Source organism: Exserohilum turcica, assembly GCF_000359705.1.
Source record: "Exserohilum turcica Et28A unplaced genomic scaffold SETTUscaffold_10, whole genome shotgun sequence".
NCBI classification, from domain to species: domain Eukaryota; kingdom Fungi; phylum Ascomycota; class Dothideomycetes; order Pleosporales; family Pleosporaceae; genus Exserohilum; species Exserohilum turcicum.
Window position 1 is genome coordinate 1,900,231 of NW_007359915.1, and position 13,554 is coordinate 1,913,784.

Below are 13,554 nucleotides of genomic sequence, written 5' to 3' on the forward strand. Positions count from 1 at the left end.
CCCCTTAGCCAGTGGATCCAAGCGTGGGAGAAGGGCATAGATGACATGACGTCACTACAAGACGATCGAGTGTAGGGAAAGAAAAGAAAAAGATTTTTTGGGTATGTGACCAAGCCGAAGGACACCTGAAACAGTTCACCCGCAACAGCGCGGGGGAACTGCAACAAAAAGGCATAAGAGAGTCTCACAGCTATGGGACTAGCTGTCTACTGAGAGGGGGGTAGTGTAACGATGTTACAACTTCGCCAAGTATTGAGCCAATCCCAGAGCCGGATCGGAGGAAGTACCTGCCGCCCTTCATCAGCCATTCGCCCGAGGTCGGATCCGAATTCGGACCCGACTAGGATAGGTATATATTGAGACACTCCCTGTAGCTAGCTCTGTAGACTTTTGATATCCTTTCGTACAAGGCCTATAGGTGGCTTGTTGAATCTAGGCTCTTTGTGATCCCACGCACTCCCATATGCCTCTGAGTGATCCTACGACCGAAACAGATCCGACCTGCCTTACCTGCGCCGTTACACTAGCCTTTACTAGGTACCAGGCCACCAAGATATCTCTAGGAACGAAAAAGCAGACGCCCTAGCTAAAGAAGCTACTAAGCTAGACCCTCCTTCTACTAGCAAAACTAGCCTAGCTATTACTAGCTCGCGAATTAAGCAGCTAGGAGAGAGAGAATGGCTAAGCCAACTTGAACAGTATAGGAAAAAAGCCACTAGCAAGAATCCACAAACGTACGCAGCAAAATACAAGTAGAAGATAAGAAAGCAAATCGCTATTCCTAGCAATACTAGAAGAGAGATTTCTAGCGCTTTCTACCAACTTAAACTAGGGCACTGTTACCTAAGGGACTACCTATATAAGAGAGGGAAAGTAGATTCTAATAGTTGCTCCTGCAACTATAGTTCTATACAAGACCTACCTCATATTCTATTTAGATGTAATCTATATAGAGAGGAAAGGAAAGGACTAAGAGAAGCCTGCGAAGGCGATCTATCACTACCTATCCTCTTTTAAACAAAAGAGGGTATAGAAGCAACTATTACCTTTATTCAAGAAACAAAGGCTGGAACACAAGCCTGGTACAAGGGAAACACAGAAAACGAGGAGTAATACCTGTAACAGGTAGCCATACACCTCTCCCACCCTATCCTACCCCCTACCTACCAACCAATAGGCTACGAGCCTCACCTTCATCTAGTTAAAACCCCTCCTAAATATCGTGGCTAGAAACAACCTACTTAGATACTTGTAGGCCTAAAAACCCTACACGTCTTATATAGCCCTTCGGGCTGAAAAAGGACCTTAAACTAGAATAATAATAATAATAATAATAAGATCTTCCCGTAGTACAACTTGAGGGTTTCCATTGTTGTTGTAGTCTGCGTATGATTTCGTCATACCGGGAGGCCAAAGTTGTGGTGTTGCTGGGTACCATTGTCTCGCGCATGGAGGCGGGGTAGGATGCGAGCAGCCAGATACATGGATGGAATGTTGTCTTGATGTAGCACAAGTAGTCATGAGCTACGCATCTCGTACAGCTATCCGCCGTCATTGCCCTCGATGCTCAGTTCCATGCCTGATCAGCTCACGTGTGCAGCTTTATTGATGTACAGTTGTCGTCATGGTACTGGTTTATTAGAGCTCCAGAAGGACCTTGTTAATTGCTGAAGATGGGTAGAAAGTTGAAGACTGCAATGGCTTTGGGTGTCAGGTGTGGTGAGGATCGCCTTGGGCGGAGAGCGCACCTCCTCGCTTATTGCTAGCGTGGGCTTGGCACCACCGCTCAGCAATCGAAAATCAACCTGGAATTTCAACTTCCTCTGACAAGCGCCAACTAACCCCACGACAACACAGATTGCACCGGAAGACCAGACACAGGTACGCTACAGAAGACGCCTCGCCTTCGAGGTATCGAGGCCGTTCAGCATTGCGACACCGACACGGCCCCGCCAATGTGCCTCTGCTGTATGCCTACGCCTACGGAAGATATTGTCGCACGCGAACACACCATTCGCTCCGAGACGAATACTTCTGCACTGGGCTGTACAATACACGGGACTGTCGCGGCGGCCAGGAGCAATGCTGCGGCCTTGGAGCATGCACAGCAAGAGCAAAAGCTAATTTGATTGTGGACAGCAGTCTTCTGAACAGCCGCAATCATGGGGTACCTATCTCTCTTCCTTTGCCCTCGCTGACTCCATCCGCTGACTGTTTGCAGTATCTCACGAGACTCTCGCCACAAGCGTTCCGCGTCCGGTGCGAAGCGCGCATACTACCGCAAGAAGAGGTATGCATAACCCGATCGCTTCTCTAGTCATGTCTAACATGGCTTCAGGGCTTTCGAGAAGGGTCGCCAGCCTGCCAACACCCGTATTGGCACTAAGCGTATCCATCTTGTCCGCACCCGTGGCGGCAACCGCAAGTTCCGTGCCCTCCGTCTGGAGTCCGGCAACTTCTCCTGGGGCTCCGAGGGCGTCGCCAAGAAGACTCGTGTCATTGGTGTCGTCTACCACCCCTCGAACAACGAGCTCGTCCGTACCAACACCCTGACCCGCTCCGCTATCGTCCAGATCGATGCCGCTCCCTTTAGGCAATGGTACGAGGCCCACTACGGCTCCTCGCTCGGCCGCAGGAGGCAGGCCAAGGCCGGTGAGAAGGAGGAGGACAAGAAGAAGTCCAACTCGGTCACCAAGAAGCAGGCTGAGCGCCTCAAGACCAGCGGAAAGATTGAGCACGCTGTCGAGAAGCAGTTCGAGGCCGGTCGTCTGTACGCCGCCGTCTCTTCCCGTCCCGGCCAGAGCGGTCGCTGCGACGGTTACGTCCTCGAGGGTGAGGAGCTTGCTTTCTACCAGCGTCTCCTCAGGAAGTAAAGGTGATATTTGGGGCTTCTTCGGTGCATCGGTCAGGTCAAAATGGGTGTTTAGTCATGTATCTGGTCTGCATAGTCGCGGGACACTGAATGCACTCGGCATGATAACGCCACTTCTCTAGATACCACGAGACTATGAATCATGGGTTTCAATGTTCATGTGAAGTGTTTTGTATTTGCGATTGCCCATGTTGACGTCGAGGTCGTAGTCGTTGGATTGTCGACCCCGTCTATTCGATGACATGTTTTGCTCATCGTTATCCAGACCACTAGAACATATTGTGCTAGTATATACGCTAGCCAGTTACCCATGGTTGCATCTTGCAGTGTACAATGTTTATGCAGCGCGTCAGTCCATTGTTAGTCGCGCACATATCTACGCACACACAGATATGCCTCTTTCACATGTCAAAACGCGAATAAATCTTCACACTGTACTGTGGCATACTACATCATATAACACAGCAAGCATCGCTGAATTTCTACTTGTACGTGAATTATAAACTAACAGTCAGTTCCTGTAGGTAACCGTCGTTTTTTTTTCGCATATTGAATATTCATTTGACGGTTCCTTGATTGGGAAAAGCGCATGCAGACTGCCAAGTATGTATGTATGTATGTATGTATGTATGTATGTATGTATGTTAGCGATGGAAGGACGAAGATCAAGGTAAAAGACATTGAAATATTTCATTCTGGTTATTCTTTTTCTCGACTTGAGACTGCTTTGCTTTCGCTTTAATTCGCTTTCATTCGATCTGATTTAATCTGATTTGATATACTTGCATCGACTAGATGGGATAGACAATTCGGCTTCATGGTATAAACAGCACCGTACCGTACAGTATGACCAAGACGGCGCCAAAGAAAAAAAAACGACTTTTTTCAGGTCATGACAAAGATGTCGTTACTACAACAAAAGTGGGGACAATTTCTCGGTACTATATTTATTGTTACAACTTCGAGGCGCCCTTTGGTGGGCCGACGTTTGTGATTTCGTTGTATAGAAGACTAGATCGGATAATATTAGTAAAACATACTTTTTTTGGTGTAAAGCCTGAATAACAGGCGGACGAAGAAGAAGAAGAAGAAAACTTACGAAGTCAAAAACTCGGCATAGTCTTCGCCAGTGACCTGGCTTTCAAAGTACTTTGCAGCGAGATGGTACTTGTTTCCCTTTGGCGCCTTGTCGCTGAGCGCCTTTGCCTGCTCGTGCAGCAGCTTGAGGGCATAGTCCTTTGTGACTTTGTTGCCCTCAGCAGTCTGGACGTTGTGCCTGGCCCATTGCCACAGCTGGCTTCGGGAGACTTCGGCGGTGGCCGCGTCTTCCATGAGGTAGTTGATGGGGACGCAGCCGACGCCGCGGATCCAGGCTTCCATGTAGGCAAGGCCGATGTCGAGGTTCTTGCGGATGCCGGCTTCGGTGACCTTTCCGGGGACGTTCATGTTGAGGAGGTCGTTGGCGGTGATGTTGACGTCTTCGCGGCGGATGTGCATTTGGTTGGGCGTGGGCATGTGCTCGTTGAAGATTTCGGCTGCAATCGAGGCGAGGGCCGGGTGAGCTACCCATGTGCCGTCGTGGCCGGCGCGCACCTCACGGAGCTTGTCGGCGCGGACCTTGGCCATGGCAGCGTCGTTGGCCTGCTGGTCGTTCTTGATGGGGATCTGGGCTGCCATGCCGCCCATGGCATGGACGCCACGCCTGTGGCATGTCTTGATGAGAAGCTTGACGTAGGCGTCCATGAAGGGCGAAGTCATGGTGACAGAGTCGCGGTCGGGAAGGACAAAGTTGGGGTTCTGGCGGAAACGCTTAATGGTGCTGAAAATGTAGTCCCAGCGGCCGCAGTTGAGACCAGACGAGTGGTCGCGAAGCTCGTAGATGATCTATGGATGTTAGTATCAATTTATACGCACAATTGACGGCTGACATACCTCGTCCATCTCAAAGGCAGCGGTAATGGTCTCAATCAAGACGGTTCCACGGATGGTTCCGCGGCTCATGCCAATGTAGTCCTGAGCCAGGTTGAAGACGTCGTTCCACAGCCTAGCCTCAAGATGCGACTCCATCTTGGGCAGGTAAAAGTATGGGCCTGCCCCGCGCTTGACGAGCTCATGGGCGTTGTGGAAGAAGTACAGTCCAAAGTCGAACAAGCCACCGGAGATGGGCTCGCCATCCACGGTAAAGTGCTTCTCCTCGAGGTGCCAGCCTCGAGCACGCGCAATCAGCGTGGGGAGCTTGCGGTCGGTGCGGAGCTTGTACTCCTTCTCGCCCTGCTTGAAGTCGACCTGCCTGCGAATGGCGTCGTACAGGTTGAGCTGGCCATTGATCATGTTGTCCCATGTTGGTGCGGATGAATCTGGCCCTATTAGTGATGACACGCACGTGTTTTGCATATTCCATACCCTCAAAGTCGGCCATGTAGGTCCAGACGTCAGAGTTCAAGGCGTTGACGACCATCTTGCGGTCAGTTGGGCCGGTAATCTCAATGCGCCTGTCGACGAGGCCCGGCGCAGGCGGAGCACCCTTCCACGCATCGTTCTCACGGATGTGCTTGGTCTCTGGCAGGAAGTCGAGCAGGTTTCCCTTGTCGAGCTCGGCCTGGCGAAGCACGCGTCGCTGGAGCAGGGCTTTTCTGCGCTCGTTGAATGTGCGGTGGAGAAGGGCCAGGAAGACACAGGCGTCCTTGCTGAGAATGTGGCGGTTCTGGTCATTGAGGTCGCCGAGGATGTTGACCTCTCGCAGGATCCGTTCGGGATTGACGGCCATTGTGCAGTTGGTATATATCAATGTGCAAAGGGGTGGGCAGGGGATCAAGGTACGAGACGAGACGAAGAGTGGTTCACAAAAGGCGAGTCGCCGCTGGACCGCACGTGGCCCTGCGACGCCACATCAGACGGGTACTGGGTGATGCGCGTGCAAAAAGGCACAGCTGAGACTGGCTTTTCATCGACGAATTTCAATCTCACGTTCACCCATGTGGCGGACACGTTGTACCGGGGGGAGCAGTACACGGCGAGTTTCCAGGCACAGGGCCACTTCGAGGTTGGAGGCAATATGCAGGGCACATGTGGGGGCAGCGGTGTTTGTAGCTGGGGACTCAAGCAGGAGAGTAGGCCGGTCAGGATTACACCGGTGAAGGCCTGAGTACGAGGCTGGTGGTGCGTGGTGTGGTGTGAGGACGTATGCCGAGGTTGGAGCTGGCTGCCGAGCGGCGTACTCCCTGGTACGTTGGGTTCCTAGGGCAATGGGAAAAACAGCAGTAGCGTTTCTAGTTGCTTGCTTGCAGCACATACGGAATAGGAATCCTGGGCTAGTTCATGCGCATAAGCGGCAGCAGGTCGAGGTAAAGCACACCTATGTGTACGTATCCATCATGGTGATGGCGCCGAGTCTGCCGCTCATGACGGCGGATTACGTTTGCCCAGCCATCAGCACCAAACTGCGGATACGCATACCGCCAGTCGTCAAGGCTTGCCAGCGCTCAGCAACCTGGTACTGGAATTCAAGTGCCGCGGCCAAAGAAAGTGGTGGTTGCGTAGTCCAAACATGCAAAGTATCGGAAGTGGCCGGCGGGTGGCCGGATACGCACTCGCTATGCAGAGCTCAGCATCAAGAGTCCCGTCAATTGCCGTCTCAGCCCGCCGCCAGCCTGCGCCATCCACGCAATCAGCTGCAAATCACTGCTACACCGATATCAATGCTCGTACTCTTACTGCCGAGAGCATTCTTTTCCGCGTCTGCGGTGCTGGGGGCAGCCACCAAACACGGGCTTGTTGGGCTGATCCCCGCATTCGAGCTCCGGACTTGGCATCGTCACAAGCTTCAAAGCTCCCCTCCGCCGAAGCACCGCCTTTAGCTCGCCATTCACGCTGATCCCTCGGCCCAGGCGTCAAGATGCGTGACGTCTGTATCATAAATATTATCGGTCGGCCGCCTGGCCTTCTCCGCACACTGCCTCTTGGACTGCTTTGTTTGGCCTCGCAGTTCTAGCTGGTGCGTTAGCACAAAAGCATACATCGAGAAGAGCGAGAGTATCTAGTTGAGATTCCACATACCAGGCCCTGGCTTCCGCCAGGCACAACAACGGGAGACCCGTCGGAGCTCGAGTTTCCAAGGTGGATTTCATTCGGGTCCGTCACGTTGGCTCGGATCGTCGCCCACGGGTAGCTTGCTGGGCGGCCGGACGGCGTGAAGACGCTGACGCTGGAGACTTGCCAGTCTTCCAGGCTGGTTTGCCGTGGTGTAAGCGGCGAAGCAGCCGTTGAAGCGGTACAGGCGAGGAATGCGACGAAGCAAGTGGGGAAGTGCATTTTATGTATTGACAAAGATTTACACCGTGGATTCCAACGTCTTCTCAATCTAAGTATGTACGTATGAAAAATATTCTTTCCAACTCGACCTACCTCCCCCCTCGCCCTCTTTTATATCCCGTCCGCCCCCAAGCTAGGAACACAACCCTCCACTCCACTCCACTCCACTCCACTCCACTCCACTCCACTCCACTTCCCTTGCCTTCCATTCCAACCCATACGACCATCATACCACAAGCTCGCCCCGCTGAACAACCCCGACTACCACCATCACCTACCACGCACCGATGCTGTCACATCCCGCGTGCATGTTTCGTTACCAAGTTGCATTAGTGCCAGGCCAGCTGCCCTATATATAGAAAAAATAAAATCGGGATCGGCGGCGCGAATGCCTGCATCTAGTTACTCGAGCTGGGCCTTGGAACGCCTTACCCAGTGTGTGCCTGGTATACTCATGCTCACAGCTCACACTCAGCTCGAGCTGTGGGGGAATGACGTAGTTAGGTGGATGTTTAAGTTTTTTTTTGGGGGGCAAAAAAAAGGTTACCGAGTGCAACGATATAGCAAGTTTATGTTTCAAACTCCGTCTCTTTTTTTTAATTTCTGGGGAAAAAAAAGGGTGGTGGTGCTTAGGGAAGTGGGTATTGCAAGGATGGGGGGGGGGTAATGAGTACAAGGAGGGGGGAAATAGTTGAAAAGACGACGACGATGATGATGACGGCATCCACACTCACACTGACGCTCACGGAAAGAAGCCAAGTAACAAAGCAATAAAGGTGCCAATTATACATGTATGCACGTAGGTGTACAGAGGTATACGGAACCCTCGTGTTCCAAAGACGTAGTAGACAGGGACCCGAGTATGTACCAAAGCACACCCTGATACAGCCGTCTGTACACTGGTACTAGCTCTCACTTTTCCTTTTCCTTTGACTCTGACTCTAACATACCCCGAATCACAGTTTCCTCTGCCTTGCCTTGCCTTGCCTTGCCTTGCCTTGCCTTGCCCTTCCTTCACAAGGGCACCCAGAACAAAAAAATAAAGATATTTTCAGCACCAATAAGTCTACTTACATGTCGTGTATACATGTTTGCAAAGTACGCAGCTTAAAGCGGTAATTGATAATCTGCGGCTGACAAAAAAAAGGGTGGGGGGGGGGGGTGGGAAAGATCCCATGTATATTAATGGACGGATGGATTGGATTGGATTGGATTGGATTTGATTGAATAAATTTTGTATAGGATTCATAGCGCTGTGACATGTGTGCATCATCTTGGACTCGGCAACTAAAAAAAATAAAAAATAAATAAAAAAAAGACAAACCTATAATATAAAAAAAAGATGAGAAAAGACAATAGATGGCTATGGTTGTGGGATAGACTATGGGAGTTTCTGATTTTTTTTTTTTTTTTTGCGATTGTTGGAGAAAAAAGACGTGTAAATACAGGATTGATGGGCATTTGGACTCCTCTTCTCCCAGCTACAAATGAATGAATTCATGGCAACAGTCTACTAATTCGACACGCCATTCTGCCCATCCACAACCCAATCTCCCTCCTCCTCTCCCTCTCCATCCCCCTCGTCATCGCTCACCCCCTCATTAAACATCATAAGCAGCTGCAACAAGCCATCCTGCGGACGATCCATATGTCTCGACAAGCGGGCTAGCGCGGGCATTTCCCAGGGGGCCGTGGCAACAAGCTCGTTGTTATTGGCGTCGAGTGACGGCGCCAGACTGACGATTCTGATGGCTTTTGTGGGGAAAATGCGGCCGTGGCCGTTGTCTTCTTGGCGCTGGCCGAGCGTCTGCGTGGGTTGTTCTTGTTAGCTACTGTTGTGTACTCCCGGTGTTTTTGTCTATGAGAAGGAGGACAGAGGGATACATACCGCGTACGTCGTCATAACCGCATCGTCATACAGCGCCATAAAGCTAACTGGAACAGCAAGCTGCGGGGCTGAGCTCGTAAGAAGCGCATACGAATATCGCTTTTCTTCATTATCATCATCATCGTCATCAAGTACAAGCTGGTTGTCAGCACTCAGCGCAACAATGTAGACGCGATTCTGAATCTCAAACATGACGCGGTGATTGCGGATGGAGAGCCAACCTCCCAGATCGAAGCTGGAGCCGTCGGAATCGCATTCGAGAAGCTGGCTGTGGGTTGCGACATCTTTGGGGCTACTGTGTGCGAGCGCCTTGCGGATATCGCTGCAGATGAAGACGCGGCCGAGGCGCGAGAAGCCGACAAAGAGGTTGCTGGAGCGGTCGAGCATGCCGGCGCCCCATTCGTCTTCGCCATTGCGGGGGTGGTTTGGGTCTTGAGGCGGATTTGGGAGGGGCCCTTTTGCGAGTTGGATGGGGGTAAGCCGGGTTTTGCGGGGTGCGGCGGGAGGAAAGATGCGGCGAGTTGGGCCGTGGCGTAGTGCAGCGAGGGCAGCGCTCGATGTGGGATTGTGGACGGGCGGGAGTGGATGGACGTGGTATCTTTCCGTGCAAAGTGAGGGCTGGAGTTTACCCAAACACTGGCCCGTCTTTTTGTCGTACACATGGTACCCGCGCGTGCCCATGGAGTAGACGACCATGTCTTCGTTCTGATCCAGATGGCCCACGGCGTCCTGCTCGATATTGATATGGGTAGTCAGCTTGGGCGGGTCCTGCTTCATGTCGTATACGAAGCCCTGGCCCTCGACCGAAACAACCACCAGTGTCCAGTATGAGAGCTGGAATCCTCTTGTCTGGCAGTTGTGATCGAGCACCGCAATGCGCTTGAATACTCCTCTTTCACCGCCCTCGTCATCTGTCCGCCACACCTCGACCGCATCGCCCTCGCGATCAAACACGGCTGTTCCATCTTGGTACTCTAGATGTGCATACGGCCTGACGGCATACTCGTCCGCGGTATCCAGCACCGAGGGCAACCGCCAGAGCAGACGGCCGGTGTCCATATCCGACACATTCAAGCCGCCAGCATGCGACGTGGAGATGAAGAAGCGGCGTTTGAAATCCGTCTTGAACCGCCAGATGGCATCGTTGCCCACCTGGAGTACAGACTCGCGCGTCACGGGCTGCGGCGAGTTCCAATTACGCGCCAGCAGCGTCTGCCGCCTGCATAGGTCCTTCCAGGACGAGACATTGGCAAAGAGCTTAGAAAAGCTGGTGTTGTCCTGGACAAAGGAAAAGTCGCGGCCATGGCCAGGTGGTTGAAGGGTTTTTGGCGGCTGACAAGTCTTGGATGGCGACGAGTAGATGGCGTCCTGGTGTGTGTCGTCGATGAACTGGTGCCAGGCACGTGATACGCATGTAAGAGAAGCAAGCACCGACACGGGCGTGAAGTCGAGGATGCGAAGGACAATCTCGGGTGGGAGGACGGTAAGCGGGTCGGCCATGGTGGGATGGCCAGGCATTGTGTAGGTGGGCGGGTATTCTGTCTAGGCTGAAGCTTTTGGGCGCTGATCTGCACTTTGTTGCACTGTTGCTGTCAATGGCTTTGGCACAAGATTGTCGGTGGACTGGAGAAACCGCTTCCGATGAAGTCATTGTGGAGACGTCACGTTGGTTAGTCCATGCACCAACTGTGGACAACACGTATATTCGCAGAGGTGGCCCTATACTGACATTCGAATGAGCAGAAAGAATAAATCCCTCAATCGATACTACCTCCGTGTATCTTATACCAGAATGCACGTAGGTTCGCATTATCCACGCAACAACCAACCCCCCCACATTCCAACCTCACAGGTCACCCAGCACGGCAAACAGCCTTGCAACCAGACATCAACCGATTGGTGAACAGCACCAGCATGATGACTACATCGCATTCCATTTGAGCGATAAGCCGAAAGCCGCGATAATAACACTCTCAAATGCAGCCTAGGCTCCGCCTGCGGGGGACTGCATGCCAAGCGCGACCAAGGTGCTCTACTAGCAGGGAAGACATCAGCAAGTCGTGGGACCCCAACCGCTTCGCTGTCTACTACGATGAAAAAGGCATGTATAAAGGTGCTGTTATCTCCATGCATGTAGGATCTCCATGGCAATAGCGCAAGACATGGGGTAGGAGATATGGGGTACAAAAGGCACAACGGGGAACGCTGAATGCACATGACGGACGCACGCTCACCATGGCACGCCGCCTTCTCTCCGCTCTGCTAACCGCATGGTTGGCACTGGCGCCCATCTGTGCTACGGCAGCTCCGCTCATGACGAGGAACCCGTATAGCTTTGTGCTCAAGAATCCCCACGGCAACGCTATATTCGAGCTTGGAAATACATCGTACCTTGCGAATACCCAGCACCCAAAAGCCACAGCGCCATGTGCAACTTCTTCAGGCTCTTCCACCGCGATTCCCGTGACGGTAGTGAAAACAAACGAGACGGTCATTACAAAGGCCGTGTTGGAAGCGGTATTCTCGGCATACCTCGACGGCGACGACGTCTTCAGTTATGATTTTCTCGACGGACTCTATGTTTCGTCGAGTGCAGGCCAGGCTTCCATGGATGCGTCTGCAGTCGAGTATCTTGCCCTGTTCAACAGCACGTGGCTCTTGACCGATGCCTCTGTTTCCGCAGACGCACCGCAGATAAACAAGGCGGTGCTCGCGTCTGCTGTGGATATCCCCATAGGACCGTATCTTGCGTCTGTGGAAGATGGCGTTGTGAGCTTCGCGGCTGTGTACAGGTTGTACGAGGACAGCTACAAGACGTTTCTGTTTGGCGCCTATGACGCAAATGACGGACAGGAAAATCACAATCCACTGGGTGTATTCTTGCCCAAGTTTTGGAGTCCAATGATACCGTTAGTACTGAACTTTATACTCTTCGAAATATCGTTTTCAAAAAGAAGTCTGGACTAACAACTCCAAGCGTCCCATCACGACTCTACTCGTGGCACGACGCCCGGCCCCTCGCCGGTCAGCGCGTGGCCATCAAAGACCTGTACGACATCAAAGGGCTGCAAACGTCGGGCGGAAGTCAGGCGTGGGCACGCATTACCCCAGTGGCCAACGGAACTGCACCGTCAGTGCAGCGGATTCTCGATCTCGGGGGCGTGCTTGTGGGCAAGCAGAAGCTGGCACAGTTTGCGTCGGGCGCGAATCCGTGGGAGTGGCAGGACGAGCAGTACCCGTTCAATCCCAGGGGCGACGGGTGGCTTACGTGCTCGGCTTCGTCGTCGGGAGGAGGCTGCTCGGTGGCGGCGTACGAGTGGCTTGACTATGCCATTGGGAGCGATACGGGGTCTTCGATGAGGAGGCCTGCTGCCGTGGCCGGAGTATACGGGTGCGTTTTTCAGCCATACTCATATTGTGGCTTACTGATAAGCGTAGACAGCGTCCAAGCCAGGGCCTCATGTCTCTGGAGCGCGTGATTCCGCTGGGCGCCGCAACAGACACAGCCGGCGTCTTCTCGCGCGATCCCTACAAATGGATCAACTTTTCAAAAGCATGGTATACACCGAGTCTGTACCAAGACCCGTCCATCACGGGGCTGTCGCCCCTCGTGGTTCCCGACAGCACTGCGTTTCCCAAGACGATTCTATATCCAACCGATTACCTTCCGCTCAACAACTCGGCTGCCGAGCCGATCCTGCAAGACTTCATTGCCGGCATGGTGCGCGTTTTTAATATGACTGTCAAGGAGATCAATTTCACCGCTACAGTGCAGAATGCCACGGACCCCGTTGCGAGTAACTTTACCATCACGAGCAGGGCCACGGGCGTAATCAACACATGGAGTGCATGGCAAGTCGTTGGCAAGCCCCTCATCACGGCATGGAATGCTCTTTTCGACGGCCGCTTCCCGCCCATCGACCCGGCAAGACGCCTGGGCTGGATCGCCTTTGACGAGTCTGCAATCAACCAGACTACCTACGATGCAGCGCTCGACACTAAGAACCAAGCCGTGCAGTGGTACGAAAAAGAGTTTCAGTACAGCACGGCCGAATCATGCTCCGAGTCGGTCATGATCTATGACATTGGCACGGGCGGGTTGCCTTCGTTTCGGGAGCGCGAGCTCAACGAGTCGCCGGATGCGTCGTACCTGGCCGTTCTGCCCGAGGGAGCGGCCGTGACGGGCGCGAGCATCTGTCCTATTTTCGGATGCGCAGACTTTACCGTGCCGATTGGCCAGGTGCCGTACCAAAGTAACGTTACGTTTCACGAGGAAATGGTGCCCGTGACGATCAACTTGGTGGTGAAGCGAGGCTGTGACTTTGTCCTGTATAACATGATTGAGGAGCTGGCCGACGAGGGCGTGCTAAAGACGGTCAGAACGGGCAAAACAGCATACTAGTAAATGTAGTAACAAATACGATGCGTGCAATGCCAACATGGATGATGCTACGGAGGTGAAAGTGACCTGACAACTTGAGCT

General features: G+C 52.8%; 5 protein-coding genes across 5 annotated transcripts; 2 read left to right on the top strand and 3 right to left on the bottom strand.

Annotated features, from left to right (window-relative positions):
- Nucleotides 1-1,854: 1,854 nt before the first annotated feature.
- On the top strand, nucleotides 1,855-3,029 carry SETTUDRAFT_166951 (uncharacterized protein). The gene is made up of 3 exons (XM_008023589.1): nucleotides 1,855-2,167; nucleotides 2,222-2,290; nucleotides 2,339-3,029. Exons 1-3 carry the CDS (start codon nucleotides 2,163-2,165, stop codon nucleotides 2,871-2,873), a joined length of 609 nt encoding a protein of 202 aa, XP_008021780.1. The 5' UTR covers nucleotides 1,855-2,162; the 3' UTR covers nucleotides 2,874-3,029.
- Nucleotides 3,030-3,570: 541 nt separating this feature from the next.
- SETTUDRAFT_166954 (uncharacterized protein) lies at nucleotides 3,571-5,708 on the bottom strand. Its single transcript, XM_008023590.1, has 4 exons — nucleotides 5,276-5,708; nucleotides 4,805-5,229; nucleotides 3,972-4,756; nucleotides 3,571-3,883 (listed from the first exon to the last, which is right to left on the bottom strand). Exons 1-4 carry the CDS (start codon nucleotides 5,637-5,639, stop codon nucleotides 3,826-3,828), a joined length of 1,632 nt encoding a protein of 543 aa, XP_008021781.1. The 5' UTR covers nucleotides 5,640-5,708; the 3' UTR covers nucleotides 3,571-3,825.
- A 1,029-nt stretch (nucleotides 5,709-6,737) lies between these two features.
- Nucleotides 6,738-7,183, bottom strand: SETTUDRAFT_25241 (uncharacterized protein; the record flags this gene model as incomplete). The annotated part of the gene is made up of 2 exons (XM_008023060.1): nucleotides 6,738-6,863; nucleotides 6,929-7,183. 2 exons carry the CDS (start codon nucleotides 7,181-7,183, stop codon nucleotides 6,738-6,740), a joined length of 381 nt encoding a protein of 126 aa, XP_008021251.1.
- A 1,443-nt stretch (nucleotides 7,184-8,626) lies between these two features.
- Nucleotides 8,627-10,589, bottom strand: SETTUDRAFT_145397 (uncharacterized protein; the record flags this gene model as incomplete). Its single annotated transcript, XM_008023591.1, has 2 exons — nucleotides 8,627-8,990; nucleotides 9,072-10,589. The coding sequence occupies 2 exons, from the start codon at nucleotides 10,587-10,589 to the stop codon at nucleotides 8,697-8,699; spliced, it is 1,812 nt and encodes a 603-aa protein (XP_008021782.1). The 3' UTR covers nucleotides 8,627-8,696.
- A 717-nt stretch (nucleotides 10,590-11,306) lies between these two features.
- SETTUDRAFT_102127 (uncharacterized protein) lies at nucleotides 11,307-13,473 on the top strand (the record flags this gene model as incomplete). Its single annotated transcript, XM_008023592.1, has 3 exons — nucleotides 11,307-11,980; nucleotides 12,049-12,462; nucleotides 12,510-13,473. The coding sequence occupies 3 exons, from the start codon at nucleotides 11,307-11,309 to the stop codon at nucleotides 13,471-13,473; spliced, it is 2,052 nt and encodes a 683-aa protein (XP_008021783.1).
- Between the last annotated feature and the right edge of the window lie 81 nt (nucleotides 13,474-13,554).

Coding starts and splice junctions, on each gene's coding strand:
- SETTUDRAFT_166951 (XM_008023589.1), top strand. Junction 2,291..2,338: donor GCATACTACCGCAAGAAGAG/GTATGCATAACC, acceptor ACATGGCTTCAG/GGCTTTCGAGAAGGGTCGCC.
- SETTUDRAFT_166954 (XM_008023590.1), bottom strand. CDS start 5,639: ATGGCCGTCAATCCCGAACGGATCCTGCGAGAGGTCAACATCCTCGGC. Junction 4,757..4,804: donor CTGCCTTTGAGATGGACGAG/GTATGTCAGCCG, acceptor TAACATCCATAG/ATCATCTACGAGCTTCGCGA. Junction 3,884..3,971: donor TATGCCGAGTTTTTGACTTC/GTAAGTTTTCTT, acceptor TATCCGATCTAG/TCTTCTATACAACGAAATCA.